The 16,069-nt window shown below is 37.8% G+C and overlaps 1 protein-coding gene across 23 annotated transcripts in view; it reads right to left on the bottom strand.

Moving 5' to 3' along the window:
* Window positions 1-16,069, bottom strand: part of SETD5 (SET domain containing 5) — an 84,241-nt gene that overhangs the window by 44,376 nt on the left and 23,796 nt on the right. For 7 of the 23 annotated variants that reach the window (XM_030927332.1, XM_030927348.1, XM_030927338.1 and 4 more), the window contains exons 2-7: window positions 10,712-10,771; window positions 5,609-5,795; window positions 4,564-4,788; window positions 1,077-1,269; window positions 689-794; window positions 154-362 (exon numbers count right to left, since the gene is read on the bottom strand). In XM_030927332.1, the coding sequence (XP_030783192.1) occupies window positions 154-362; window positions 689-794; window positions 1,077-1,168 (407 nt within the window). In that variant the 5' untranslated portion in view covers window positions 1,169-1,269; window positions 4,564-4,788; window positions 5,609-5,795; window positions 10,712-10,771. The other 16 variants (XM_030927371.1, XM_010369894.2, XM_030927382.1 and 13 more) reach the window with 11 other exon arrangements.

The following is a 16,069-nucleotide window of genomic DNA, read 5'->3' as shown; positions in this document are numbered from 1 at the left end:
ATTCTCACCTAGTGCAGAGAATTCGAGCCAAGGAGCACTAAGGAATCATCTACATTAACAAACACAAGAAAGAATACTTTGAGCTTTTCCCTACTTGTAAGAAACCCTAATCCCAGCAACCCAGACTTAAATTTAGATGGAACAGGATCTTACCTGCACTTGTCACAGTTGAGAAGGAAGCCATCCTGAGAAAGACCACAAGGACACCAGGTAGGTACTGTCTCTCCTTCAGAGTTCGGGCTGTCTCCACAGCGTTCCTCTACGGGCGACGGCAGGCCATTCAGGTCAGAACAAGGGATGATCGTCTGGACAGGGGGAGAAGCAGGAGGTGTCGGAGGAGGAGGGGCTCCGTAATTATGATCCTGAAAATAAGATTTTTTAAATCAACAGTGTCCAAACACTGGCCCCTCTCTCCCCTAAAGTATGGTACATATGGAAAGAAAGAAGAAAGTAGTACCCTTCGTTTTTTGGCTTCAACCAGGAAAGTGATAAAACAAAATGCCAAGGTCAACTGGGACATAAAAACAAGAACAATGATGCAGGGCTAGACGTCCGCTGGAGTCAGGGAAGTGCAAAAGGGGCAACTTCGTCATGCTGCATATAAACATTTCAAGAAAGTCACAATGTATAAGAATGGATTACACTCCAGGAAGATCACTGTTCTGGAGAGAAACAAATGCATACTCACAGCATAAGGCAGTCCTCGACACCCATGCCTCTGAGTGGTCCCATAATTATGAGTGGAATACACGCTCTTCTCATTAACTGCTGGACTAGCCTCCACAGATTCAGGGCTGCACAAAGGCGAAAAGCAATGCATGATAGCATAACACCTAATCTTCCCTTAAACTAACACTTCATTTCCCATTCTAACCCCTCCTCTTTCCACAACCACTAGCCACTAGGATAAGAGAAAGAACTCAGTGAAACAATCTTATTAACATAACTAAGCCTATAAATAACAGTAGGAGTGTTATTAAATGTGGATTTGTGTGTAACACGAAGCCAGTACAGGCAGATGTCTGAAGGCAGGCACCTGAGATACAAGGTGTCCCTAATGACAAACACAAACGTACCAGCTGAGCGGGGAGTTTCCCCTAGAGAAGCCACTCTGGGCTGGTTTAGACTCAGAACTATTCTTCTTAATTGGATCTCTTAATACTTCCATGAAACCTCACATGACATTTGCAGTGAGTGAGATGATGAAAGTGCCTTCTGCACTGCCCCAGGGACCAGGCCCTCTTCCATTCACTACCAAGACAGGATACCCTGAAGAAAGTACAGGTAAAAACAATGGCATCTTATATTTATCATACCTCTCATCTTGACGAACCCCCAACACCTTTCAAATATTAGAGTAATAATTTCTCATCCACCAATGACATGCAAGCATATTAAGGACAAAATAATTTATCAGCTGCATGATAATACCATAGAACTTCAAAATAAAAACTAAACTGGAAAGTTATGTTAGTCTAGTGACAAGTAATAACAACAGTAATGGCCACCATTGTGAACTGCCCATTATTTGTTAGGTGCTTTATATATCTATTAATTCAATTTCAGCAACCACTAAACATGGTATATACCCTATTTTTACAGAGGGGGAAGATGTGGTGGTGAAATTACATGACTTCCCCAAGGTTACATACTGACACAGCTAAGATTTGAAACAAAGTCTGTCTGACTCCAAAGTCTATGCTCTTTCCAATACAGAAACGAGGATGACATTCAGTCCTTTAAAGAAAATTATTTGAGACCTTTATTGACCAGGCTTAGTGAGAAGCTTGGTTTAGTATCTTTTTGTACCCTTTGTGAGTAGAAAATAAACTATTCAAGCACAATGTATTATTGTAGAATTATACATGTATTCAAACTTAGAAAATTAACGTAAGCCTTTACAATAAAAAGGCTTTCATGGCAAAGGATAAAATTCAGGTTTATGGGAAGCAAGAACTTCAACTCTGATTGTTACCTGGTTAGGTTTTAGGGAATACTGAAGAATAATTCAAAAATATAAAGTTTGTACAGCTTTGCAGAATAGAATAGTTTGTAATTTATATTAATTAGAACACAGATTCACAAATTAGAAACTCTGATGATTGGTATAACACAAACTTAGAGATTAATGGGTCTTTCAGGGAGTCAAATAATGCATATTGTTTGCTTGAAATAACAGACATTTTTTCCTGCTTAGAGATATACAATATATAGTACGGCAGGAATAAGTGTGCAGTTCAATGTGGTGCAATGTCAATTGAGAAGTGAGGGATCAAAGAAAATTCTGAGACATGTATCCAACTCACCCAGTTATATGCTCCAAAACTGTGAGAAGGGATCTTATTAATAACAGCAAAGGAAATTTCTAGGTGAAGAAGAACTTTAGACAGAGGAAAGTATTCTCTGTTAGTGAGGTGCATGCATTTTATTACTTAAAAGTGTCTGCAAGATGGGAACGGGGGAGGGGTACATCAAGAATGCAGGTCAGTATTCTTGAGAAAAAGATGATCTGAACATGGCTCACTGAGAGGCAATCATCTCTGAGTATTAGGAAACAGGTGGGGTTTCCTAAATGAAACCAAAGGCAGACAAGCAATAATAAAATGAAGGTATAATTTAGTTTCTATGATGGACAGTTAAAAGAAAGTAATAAATTTATACAACATTGTTAATTTACTAGGTACATTACTAAACAAGTATTCCAAAAGCTGTATATATTTTATATATTTTGTACCACTGAACACATGGAGTGAAACATGATAGCTGTTTACTAGGAATGGATTTTTTTGGGGGGGTGGGGACAGGAAAAAGGAAAGTTGCATGAAATCAAAGATGGCCATGGAGATGGAGCTATGCTGGTTGTATCTTACCCATCTCCAAACGGGTAAATATGAACATATGCACTTCATGTGCAAGTCTAGGGAATAAAAATAAAATGTATATTGTGGAGGTTAAAAGGCCATCATATTGCACAATACTTTCTAGTTAAGCACAGCATTGAATATATTGCTGTGCGTGCCAAATTTAAAATTTAAACTCTTATCTTCTGATGAAGAAACTCTGCAATTTCCATATTGGTTACTGATTAAATACATAGTTAGACATTGACAGGTAACTATAAGATTTCCTAAAATATTCCTTGATATATATACTGGTTTTTATATTTAAAAATAAGAATTAAAAATTTGGAATGGAATTACATCTCTTTAGCAGTCAAACACTTTATGCAAATCTAATTACAGCCTTTCTTCTCCTATCACTGAATTGGACACATACACAGAAACCAGGCTCACAACAGATATACTCCATCAACTGTATTCTAAGTACAACATGCAACCCAGCTGCTATCATGCCATTTCTTGGAAAACGCCTGAAATTCTGTAATGGTAGAATTGGAAATTCAGAAAAATCTTTGCTTTGCTTGTTACATCTACAAATTTTCCTACAAACACACACAAAAATAAATGCATATTGCATATAGTTGCCATCAGATTTAAAATCCTATGAAGTCTAGGTCTAGTTCAGTATGCTGCACTTAATACCAGGTTTAATCTTAAAGTGCCCAGAACAGCGAAATAGGCATGATGAAACATTAATAAATATTAATAATTTAACAGAATGGTATGTAGCTAGTTATTGACATTCTTTCCTTTTGTAGAAATGCGTAACTATGTAGCCAGTTACGACCACAGTATCAGAAATCTGTCTGGAGATCATGAAAGAAAATGTTTCAGGAAATCCTAGAATATGCTGGTGTTAACAGAGACAGTGCAGTCACATATGTAGACCAGAAGTATTTTTATTTCTGGAATTACTCCTGGACTCCCTAGCAGTATTTATGGGCAGTCATGTCTATACTTTGGGGAAAACACCAATTGTAAGATTAACTGCTCTGGGTCTTTTATCTACTAATTCCAAACTTACTGGTTTAACCTCTTTGTTGAAATTTTTCACAAATGTTAATGCTATCTATCGACATAGTTAGACAATCTACATAGTACCAGGTTAGTAGCCGACTTTATAAAAACCTATAAACACAATACAACTGGGCTACCTACTAATGCAGGAAGAGTTTAAAGTATTTATTTGGGGAAAGAGTTGTAAAATGGTAAGTCTCAGTTACTGACATAACTAAATACCTTTTGCATGCAAAAAAACCCAAACCAAAATAAAACAAAAAAAAACAAAAGAAGAAAAAAGCTCTAGAAGAAACAAATCAACCCTTCCCCACTCCCAACCCTCCTTTCTCCTTTTTATATGGGAAAAAGCCCAAACGCTGCTTTCCATTTTAGACTACCCCAGAATATTATACACTATTTCTCAGGGTAGCTTTAAGTCTTCCTCTTTAAGGAACTCAGTCAACAGGTAAGTTATATTAGGTGGCTTTATGAAGAAATATACACAATCTTCAATAATATTGTTTTAAGGAAGAAAACCACTATTAATCAGGGTTGCCATTCAACCCAGAAATCAGGTACAGTTGCTTTGCTTTGCTGAAGGGGGACGCATCCCCAGGGACTGTGAAAATGGCAAGAGAAACAGGGGAATTAGAGCAACACCCACCTCACTCAAGAAGTGGCTGTGGGATCAAGAGTCTGAACTGGACCTGAACATATTCAAAACACCAGGATTTTTCCAGCCCAGACCCTAATCCCTGGTACTGCCTGGAATAGACTTGGCTTCTGGGGGTGTGCTGCCCCCTAGGCCCCTTGGGTCTCTTTCGCTGGACTTTCACATCCTGGTGTAGTGCCACTTCGTCTTGAAAGGTAGGGGGCTTCCACTTCCTTTCTGTAAGCAAGGAAGATTGGGTACAAGGGAGGTAAAAGGACAACAGGGGGAATCTGTGAGCAGGGGGAATCTTGGACAACTTAAAAGAGAAGGGATACAAAAGACTAAAAATTTAAAAACTGTGAATAATATATATAAAAGTTGTATAATGAAGGCCTACCTTCATTGTCATTTGTCAATTACATTCTTCAAGAATTGAGAGTATAATTTTAGGGATTGGGCCTTTGGACAAACTCTGAATTCCTAAAGCTGCTCTTAGCTGAAAAGAAAGTTTGGTACCACTGATTTTGAAGGTCCTCTTTCTAGGCAATGAATATTATAAAAATAAACAGATGCCACTGCTCTCCATGTTTTCTACCCCAGATGTCAGAAGGTCTAGGCAACCTGCCCATATAGTTTCGACCCCTTTACTCTAGAACAATGGGAAGTACATAGGAAGAGGACTTCAAGGAAAATCAGTTGGAAAGAACACCTTATCTCCCTCCACCAGAATAATCATTAACTCTACAGAAGCAGGTAGTAATACCTACTTTATTCTAATTTTCCCCACCCATTAAAATAAATGAAAATGAATTCCTACTTTGCAACTTTGGTTCTATTAATTATTTGCCCAGAAATACCCCTCTGAAAACTCTTCCTTCCCCTTCTAATTCCTTTTTTCCTCCAGCTTCAATGGGGGTAAAGGGAAAGGTCTAATGTTAATTATAGTGGGACAGGATCTGGTTAAGAAAATACTACGTATTATCTTACTAGCTATCCATAAGAAAGTTGTCTCCACACAGACTGGTAATTTACCTACAACCTAGAAAGTAGCACTTACTCTGATCCAGCAGCCATATCTGAGTAGGATGTATCTGGTGTGGTGACTCCCAGAGGGATTGCAATGCTCATGACGTCCAACACAGCAGAGATTGGAAATCACGGGGTCCAATTAATGGAGACTGACCACTCTGAGAGTGGGGGTGAGCTGCAGAGCATTATCCAACATGTTATGGACATGAGGAATCCTACAACAGAAAAGGAAAATATCTAGTAAAATAAATACCTAGTTATCAGATAGTTCTTTAAGTTTATCTTAAATGCTACTGAATATTTTTCTGCATTCTTGAACAAGGCTTTTAAGGGATAATTATAAAATAAATATAGCCATAGTGTCCCATGTTTACTATGCATTTCATTAATGTTTCACAAAGCAGGGGGCAAAAAGTTATGCTTACTTTTGTTTTTCTTTTCAGTTGAAGGGAAAGGAAGAGTCTGCCCATCTCACTAACCAACACTTTCTCCCCATTCTAAAACTGCCCAAACAAAATTTTCTGGCAGCCTAGGATCTAGCAAACAGGTTTTAAGATAAAGGATGGTTATTAGAAATATCCTAGTTTACTTAAACTCTTTAAAAATTCAAGATCTTCGTTTTTTTTCCTAGGCCACAAATATATGCAGTTTCATAAGCAGTCAATAATGTTATTTCTTCCAAATTAAAAGAGATCAATTTGTTGTTTATACTTGATTGGAAACAGCTGTTTCTTACTGCCTTCTTTTGTCACTGAACACTCTCTTGCTTCTTTTAAATCATCTTAACTATAATTTTGGGAGAAGATGCAATCATCTCAGCAACTTTATTTGTGGGGTAATAATACGCTGCTAGATATGAACAAAAATATAAACCAGGAGGAGGCTGTGCATGCGTGGGTGCAGAGGGTGTATGGGAAATCTCTGTATCTCCTGATGAATTTTCCTGTGAACCTAAAACTGCTCTAAAAAAGTCAATTGTTTTTTAAAAACAACGAAAAAAATCCCGAAATCACGAAGAGTACAGTTTCATGATAAAGACTAAAGAACTGTGTATGAAAAAGCAATGAGCACAGCTTCACATGGTGACCATAAACCAGTGAAATTTGGGAACAGAAAGACTCAGAAGAAAAAAATGCAAAAATAGATTAAGAGATTTGGAGGTATGGTGCAGAGGGAAACAAGTGTTCTTTGTGTGACTTTACGTTAGTAGTTTTACAGTAGTGTAAAAAAACATCAAAAAGATGAAACAAAAAAGCATTTTATGTAGGGGGAATAAAGTCAATGTGAATGTCAAAGATCCATGTTTAACAAGGACTGTTGCAAAAAAGACTACAAAGAGAGTCATGACTGATGCACTGATTCATAATAAGACATTAGAACCATTATTAATACTAAAAAAGCTAAAGGAATGAAAAGTACATGATACTGACTGAATCAACCTAGAGGGTTAATGTAAATTTTATTTTTATTTTTTGAGACAGTTTCACTTTTGTTGCCCAGACTGAAGTGTAATGGTGCAATCTTGGCTCATTGCAACCTCTGCCTCCCGGTTTCAAGAGATTATCTTGCCTCAGCTTTTCAAGTAGCTGAGATTACAGGTGCCCGCCACCATATCTGGTTAATTTTTGTAAGTTTAGTAGAGACAAAGTTTCACTATGTTGGCCAGGCGGTCTCGAACTCCTGATCTCGGGTGATCCACCCACATCTCAGCCTCCCAAAGTGCTAGGATTATAGGCGTGAGCCACCGTGCCTGGCCGGTTAATGTAAATTTTAAATGACAGATGGTCTGAGATGCTCCAATCTTACTTTGATATACACAGATTAATGCAAATAAAAAAAAATTGTGAGCTGGGTGCAGTGGTTCACAACTGTAATCCCAACACTTTAGGAGGCCCAGGTGGATCACCTGAGCTCAGGAATTTGAGACCAGCCGAGGCAACATAGTGAGACCTCATCTCTACAAAAATAGCAAAAAAAAAAAAAAAAAAAATCAGCCAGTCATGGTGATGTGCGCCTGTGGTCCCAGCTACTTGGGAGCTGAGGTGGGAGATCACCTGAGCACAGGAGGTAGAGGCTGTGGTGAACCATAATCATGAACTGCACTCCAGCCTGGATGATGAAGTGAGACATCTGAGTACGATAATACGCCTGTTCCTATACCCAATTGGAGGTGACATATAGCTGGGCTGGGGAATGACTGGGCCAGGTGAAGTGGCTCACTCCTGTCATTCCAGCACTTTGAGAGGCCAAGGCAGGTGGATTGCTTGAGCTTGGGAGTTGGAGACCAGCCTGGGAAACATGGTGAGATCTTGTCTCTACTAAAAATACAAAAATTACCTGGTGTGGGCCAGGTGCGGTGGCTCACACCTGTAATCCCAGCATTTTGGGAGGCCAAGGCGGGTGGATCACCTGAGGTCAGGAATTCGAGACCAGCCCGGCCAATGTGGTGAAACCCCTTCGCTACTAAAAACACAAAAATTAGCTGTAGTGGTGCACACTGGCAATTCCAGCTACTGAGGAGGCTGGGGCAGGAGAATCGCTTGAACCCAGGAGGGGGAGGTTGCAGTGAGGTAAGATCACACCACTGCACTCCAGCTTGCGCAACAGAGTGAGACCCCATCTCAAAAAAAAAAAAAAAAAAGAAAAAAAAAATCTGGTGTGGTGGCATGCACTTGCAGCCCCAGCCACTCAGGAGGCTGAGGTGGGAGGATTGCTTGAGCCTGGAAGGTGGAGGTTGCAGTGAGCTGAGATCGTGCCAGTGCATTCAGCCTGGGCAACAAAGTGAGACCCTGTTGCCAAAAAAAAAAAAAAAAAAGAAAAAAAGAAAAAAGAAAGTTTTCTGCCTTTAGGCCAATCTTACACATGTATGTTTCCTTTCCCTAACAGTATTTCCAAACAGAGACCTTGGCAGTACATCTTCTAAGCCTTTGGGAAACTGAAGTAAAATCTGTAAATGATAAAACAAGAACACTCATCAAGTAAACCCAAAAGATACAGTTAAATACCGGGGGCTGTTGGTTACAACTCTATTAGTATCACTGTATAATTCAGATTTTTAAAAAAGCCCCAGGCCGGGCGCGGTGGCTCAAGCCTGTAATCCCAGCACTTTGGGAGGCCGAGACGGGCGGATCACGAGGTCAGGAGATCGAGACCATCCTGGCTAACACGGTGAAACCCCGTCTCTACTAAAAATACAAAAAAACTAGCCGGGTGAGGTGGCGGGCGCCTGTAGTCCCAGCTACTCGGGAGGTTGAGGCAGGAGAATGGCGTGAACCCGGGAGGCGGAGCTTGCAGTGAGCTGAGATCCAGCCACTGCACTCCAGTCCGGGCAACAGAGCGAGACTCCGCCTCAAAAAAAAAAAAAAAAGCCCCAAAGCTGTCTGACCAGATAATCATAAGAAAGTCTGATTATCACTACACTTCCACTGATCAGTAAAGGGAATCTGAATTGTGTTATATTTTCAGTAAAAGACTTAAACCAAAAACCGTACTCAACATTATTAAAAACCCTTTGCTGTAGCTATTACTATTGTACACCCATTTAAAAAATGCACAGTTTAATGGTGAAACCCCATCTCTACTAAAAATACAAAAATTAGCTGGGCATGTTGGCACATGCCTGTGATCCCAGCTACTTGGGAGGCTGAGGCACAAGAATCGTTTGAACCTGGGAAGCAGAGATTGCAGTGAGCTGAGACGGGGCCACTGCACTCCAGCCTGAGCAAAAGTGAGACTCTTGTCTCCAAAAAAAAAAAAAAAAGGTACAGTTTCCAGATAAAAGACAAGTTATAAACCCAAGATGATAGTTGATATTTTTCCTAGAGCAATTTTTAAAAGATATACTAAAAGGAAAAGATGGAAAAGTTCCTTCAGATAACATCTTAACGAGTGAATAAATGAGTGCTACACCAACACAGATATTTTGGAAAGTTGATAAATAACTTTAAGAAACATTAAGTCAGCCAGGCGCAGTGGTTCACGCCTGTAATCCCAACACTTTGGGAGGCTGAGGTGGGCGGATCACCTGAGGACAGGAGTTTAAGACCAGCCTGGCTAACACAGTGAAACCCCATCTCTACTAAAAATACAAAAAAATTAGCTGGGCATGATGGCAGGCGCCTGTAATCCCAGCTACTTGGGAGGCTGAGGCAGGAGAATCTCTTGAACCCGGGAACCAGAGGTTGCAGTGAGTCGAGACCACGCCATTGCACTTCAACATGGGCAACAATAATGAAACTCCGTCTCAAAAAAAAAAAAAAAAAAAAAAAAAAAAAAAAAAAAAATTAAGTCAGTAACTATAAATTTCTATTTAAATATTTCATAAAAAACATTCCTTTATCCTTGTGTCTAGTTTAACATGACTGCTTCATTCTTCTGATGAAAGCAACTATAATAGGTTAGCTTGACCATCTCATTCTAACTAACACTTTAATAATAACGAGGCTTCTTAATTCAAATTCTGTTAATAACCCCAAATTTCTCAAATACTACCCTAAGAATAGTTTCTTCCCTAAGTAACTCTCTGTAAAATGTCACTATTAAAATGTTAACTGAGGAACATTTAACAGATCATCCAAATGCAGTATTTTCTTATTATAATTTGTTTTTTCCTACCAGACTATAAACTCTATGAGGACAGGGATTTTTATCCACTGCTGTAGTTCCAATGGCCAAAACAGTAACTGACACATAAAGAAGTTCAAGAAATATTTGCAGCCGGGCGCGGTGGCTCAAGCCTGTAATCCCAGCACCTTGGGAGGCCGAGACGGGCGGATCATGAGGTCAGGAGATCGAGACCATCCTGGCTAACACGGTGAAACCCCGTTTCCACTAAAAAATACAAAAAACTAGCCGGGCGAGGTGGCAGGCGCCTGTAGTCCCAGCTACTCGGGAGGCTGAGGCAGGAGAATGGCGTGAACCCGGGAGGCGGAGCTTGCAGTGAGCTGAGATCCGGCCACTGCACTCCAGCCCGGGTGACAGAGTAAGACTCCGTCTCAAAAAAAAAAAAAAAAAAAAAAAAGAAATATTTGCTAAGTAAATTATAATCTCCATTTACTACAACATGATTCCAGCAGTCATTAAAATGCAAAAAATAAAACAGAAATTAAAAGGATTTACTTGGGTCAGTCACCTTTATATAGACTTCTGAATATGAAGTCCCCCCAAATTATCTGCTAGTAGTTCTGAAGACCTAGAAAAAGTTGAGACACAAATTAGTATAGAAAGAAATAACATTGATCAACACACAGAATGGAATTCTATAGCTATAATTAATAATTTTGTTTCTATATACTATCTTATTTACCATCCTACATCTGTACTATCTTGTTTACCACTCTATGTCCATCTAGCACTGAATTTTTTGCCCTTTAATCTTTTATTTTTCCATAAAGCCAGAAATGAGAGAGTAGGGAAGGAAATTATTTGACATAAATTGTAAATACTTATGTCACTAGCTAATTCTTCCCCTTCCTTCAAATTAGAATTCCCTCTCATTTTCCAAGGGACTCCTTCTTTTTCTCTCTCCTAAGAGGTGATTCCCTTCTCCACTGAACAGTTCTCAAATTCAGAAATCTTTCTTTAACCCGATGTCCGACAGCTGTCCAGCCAGACAAGGGCCCATCATCAGCCATTAAATTACAAATCCATATTTATTATTCCTTTCTTTCCCTTCATTCCACACCATAGTAGTATTGTCCTACTATAAAAAAGAATGATAAAAGGGAGTCATTTCTATGTGTGGTCAAATGGAAACATGCTTAAAAAATGGGGCTTAATTTTCTACCTTCCAAAAAGAAAGGGAAAATAGGTGATCCAGGACTTTGCGGGGAAAATGATGAGTATCCTTTAAGTCTCTGGTGTTTTTTCCAAAAAGTCAAATTTAACACTGGCCAGAGTTATTAACAGCTTAAAGATTAACATTTCATAAACATGAAAAGAGTTGTTCATAGGGTTCCAGTTACCAAGCATTAGAACACATGCATTTTATTTACATTCATGTTTTATGATTTCTAATTTAAAAAAACTGGAAAATAAGCTATCTTTTAGAAACAATTTAAAATAGTATACTCAGAATTAGAGAAAGAAAAAGTATCAAAGTAACAGTAAAAGGAAGGAAGAAATAAAGTAAATCAAGGCACAAGCAATAGCAAATAAGAAAGAAAAAAGGAAAGGAGGAAAAGACAGAAATAGATATGAGTGCACAGTATGGGGAAAATGAATGCATCACAATTTCAAATTCTTATTAACTATTTCCTCAACAATCCATCAGAAACCACAGGAACACTAGTAAGTTCTCGGATTCAGAAACAGAGACAGCCTGTACCTTCCAGTAGTACCGAGTACTCTCTTTAGGAGGTGCCATTTACATACAGTTTTCTAGGGGAAGGGATGTTAGATAGAACATGACAGAAATGTTTCTTAACGACCCCATCTTTTTAATTGCGTTCAGAAATTGCCAACAGTCTCTATATCATCATTCTGACAGTCTCTTCTCTATATGACTTGCTGAAAGCACAAGACCTGTATGATCTCCCTGGTCACTCACAGAGAAGACAAACAAAAAGTGTTTTATGAATAATTCCAACAGAGATTTCAGAAGAAGAAATTGCATCAGACAGGTGAGGCGGAAGCAGCTGGGAGACAAGAGTCCAATAAACAACCAATCCAATGAAAGAAATTCAGAACAAGTCTGCTTCAGTAATCCTGTGAAGAGGACTGGCAGGAAGAGGAGTGCCGCTTCAGAAAGAGAACAGGCCTCATATGCTTCAGACAGTCTTTGTACTGAGGCTGTGGACCTTGGCCATTCTCCCAGAAATGATGCAATCCTGATGAACAAGATCTGCTGCCAGAGAAACAATTGTTAACAGCCTATGCAGACAGCAACTCAGCCAAGGAGCAATCTCACTCCATAAACCAACAGAACGCCAAATCTCTCTTCCTCAATTTCAGTATCTGACAAAACATAAGTGAACACAGTATATATTCAGATACATAAGAACAAGCCATTTTCTCAAAGTGTCCTTTTTCTTTTAATTTCTTTGGCTGTACAATATCCATTATTACATTTTAGATAAAATACTGAACATTTTTTACTTTTATAAATACAATTATCCAAGCATATCAACTTAATAACATAAATATGACAATGTATACTTATTTTCCTCATTCTCATAAGAAAACCTTTTTGGGAGGCAGTGGCTTCCCTAAGCATAAAAATTGCTCTGAAATCTATCATCCAGCTATAATATTTCAAGTAAAGACAAATATACACACATTCTAATTCAGAGACAGAAAGTATATTTCAGAGATATTTTTGAAATTAGATAAAAGTCAATGTTAAATATTGGCATCTATTAGAGAAAAGAGAAAATCTAATCTTGCTTAGGCTGACATACAAGGTAGACTGAGCAGTATCATCTCACAATAATAGTACTTATAACAACCGCTTTTTTGAAGGGCAAAAATATTACTTCAGATCTTACTAAAGGATCAGATTATTTTCATCTTATTAGCCACAATTTACTAATTTAGAAACTAACTTAAAAATATCCTCAATTTAATAATCTTCTCTAGACTCCTCATCTCCTAGGCCTGGTTTCTTTTTCAGAAGTTTTGGTATCAGGTTTTTCACACAGTATTATAAAATTATAAAAAGTTGTTTTTTCTCACTAAATAAATAAAAGTTCCTGTATAAAGCAGTTCTCTAAACGTCAACTAGCCAAAAGTCATAACTAACCAAATTTCTTCCTTTTGAAAGCAATAACCCTTAAACTGGGATTCATGAAAAAACACAAATATCTAAGATATATCCTGAAATAAATCTATTTAGCCCAATCTACTACTTCTATATACTACTAAATAACGAAAATGAACAGATACACAGAATAGCTCTGAAGCACTAAAAAAACTTTAATAGGTCAATAAATGAAAAAATTTAACTCGGGAAGAGAAAAACACTTTTTGGGACTATTTCAAAAGGGTTAAAGTAGCTAATAATTTTTTTAAAATCCAATTTCTGAACTTGACTATTCAAAATTTTATTACATATAGGCTGAATTTCTTCTTAAATACATCTATAGTTCTTTGATTTATCTTTTGAATGACTTTACAAAATAGTAAAAAGGGGAAATGGGGAAAGAATATTGGGTTTTCTGGTATGATGATTTTTACTCTCTACATAATTTTTAAATCACAGAACAGTCCAGAATACAATAAATATATGACTGCTTTTTACCTACATGACCAACTTTTATGAGAATGAATGTCAAAGTCAAATATCTCAAGTAAAATCACTGTAGCTGTACCATGACAAACAGCCTTTTACCTTAGGAGAAGAAAAGTATGCTAGGAAAAAGCACTATTAGAGGCTGGGTGCAGTGGCTCACACCTGTAATCCTAGCACTTTGGGAGGCTGAGGCAGGAGGATCGCTTGAGCCCAGGAGTTCAAGACCAGCCTGGGCAACACAGTGAGACCTATCTCCTAAAAAAAAAATAAAAAAAGAAAAGAAAAAAAGGCAGTATATTAGGAGTTAGGAGACTTGAGTTCTAGTCTACAACATAGTTAGTAACCTCAGAAAAATCACTTTACCTAGATGATCCCTAAATTCCTCAAAGTAAAATCTTCATTGTGTGTCTTCCTGCTCCAAATTTCTATGAATCCTGGCACTGCTGCCAACTAGCTTAGGAAATTCACAGAATGTCTCAGTCTGTTTTCTCACCTATACCAAACAAACAAACAAACAAACAAAAAACACCAACCCCCCCAAAAAAACCAAAAAAAACAAAAACAAAAAAACCTGTTGTGCTGACTCATAGGCACACATGGACTAGCATTTGTAGCAACTAAGAGCTTAAATAACTTTCTGGTCCCTTTGAGTATACGTGAAGAAAGAGGAGCTGCTGCTAATAACTGGAATATGGCTAAACACTGTTTTCACTCTTCTCCAAAAGCATGTATTTCAAGTTTGCTACAGCAGATAATGTGGAAAGAAAAAATGTGAGAAACATGAAAAAAAAAAAAAAGAGAGAAGTGTGAAGCATTAGAAGAAACAAATATGAGTTACTGGAAAACAAAGAGATGAACTCTAAAAGACCACTCAGAGATACAGTGAAAAGTTCATGTATTTGGAACAGTATACACTAGGCTTATAATCTGAAGCAAATTAATACAAGCAAAGAATTTAGGGGTTGAGGACTGAAGGGAAAAAAGAAAAGAGAGAAACACTGATTGGGATAAGCACTGAGAGACAGGAAACACCATGATTTAGTCATTTAAAGCAAAAATAAAAATTTCCTTTTCCCCCATCCCTTCTACAATACCAGTTTATTCCTTTGCCTAAATTTACACTCACTCTAGGAGCTACTGAGCTTGGATAATAAACTGATGTCTGTAAGAAATCTAAGTTTACTAGAATAAAAGGCCATCAAAAGACAACTTAAAAAAATTCTACTTTAGTCTATATTAAGAATTTCCTTCTCCATAAAAAACTTCATAATTAGTGAGTATTATAGAGACCAAGTCATACTTAGTAGTACGTGCAGCAGAAGAAGGGAGTGGCAGTAGGATAAGATTACATACCATAAATGATACAATTATTATTATCTAAATAATATGATTGTAAATTAACACTGAAGAAAAAGAAATATTTTATTTACAACCCATTTAACAATGATAAAAAGGTATTTACTGCTAAACTAACCAACAATACACAGACTCTTTGTAACCTTAACAAGAATCAGGAAGATTTTAGACTTCTAAGTACCAAATAAAAATGATGCCCTCAAATAATTTAGACTGACTAAACCTCTTTACAGAGTTACTCTCTCAACACTTTCTGAAGGTTCTGTCCTACTGTGTTCTTAGGCTCAGAACATGTGTGAGACCAACGTACCAAACTAGAGTAGGAAAAGAACTTCTCATATCTCTACACGTGCCTCCTTTGTGAATTCAGATCTTCTTCACTTTCAAACCCCAAAATGGGAGCCACTTTTACTTACTATAGATGAGGTGGGTTGTGCACATTTATGAGCCATTAATATCTGTATTTTTACTTTCATTAATTTAGGTAAAATTTCTCCAACCGATGAAGAAACAGAAATGAAGAAACAGAGCTACAAAAAGATTAGCTTGTATGAAGTCTACTACATACCTACAGTAGTAGAGTTCAGAGGAAAAAAAATTAAGATTTTAATGTATAGCTTCTGTTTATTATAGTAATTACTACTTACCTTAGATAGTAACATCTGAGTTAAAACTAAGTGTTTTTTATTTTTATTTTTGAGACAGGGTCTGTCACCCAGGTTGGAGTGCTTTGGTGCAATCACAGCTCACTGCAGCCTCAATTTCCTGGGCTCAAGCGAGCCTTTCACCTTAGCCTCCCAAGTAGCTGGGACCACAGACAGGTACTGCCATGCCCAGCCTTGTTTTTATTAAGTACCAATTGGTGCTATGTTAGACAATTCGGTCTAGACAAAATTCCTGGCTGTC

Source organism: Rhinopithecus roxellana, chromosome 1 (genome assembly GCF_007565055.1).
Source record: "Rhinopithecus roxellana isolate Shanxi Qingling chromosome 1, ASM756505v1, whole genome shotgun sequence".
Lineage (NCBI taxonomy): Eukaryota > Metazoa > Chordata > Mammalia > Primates > Cercopithecidae > Rhinopithecus > Rhinopithecus roxellana.
This window is presented reverse-complemented; position numbering and strand designations above follow the sequence as displayed.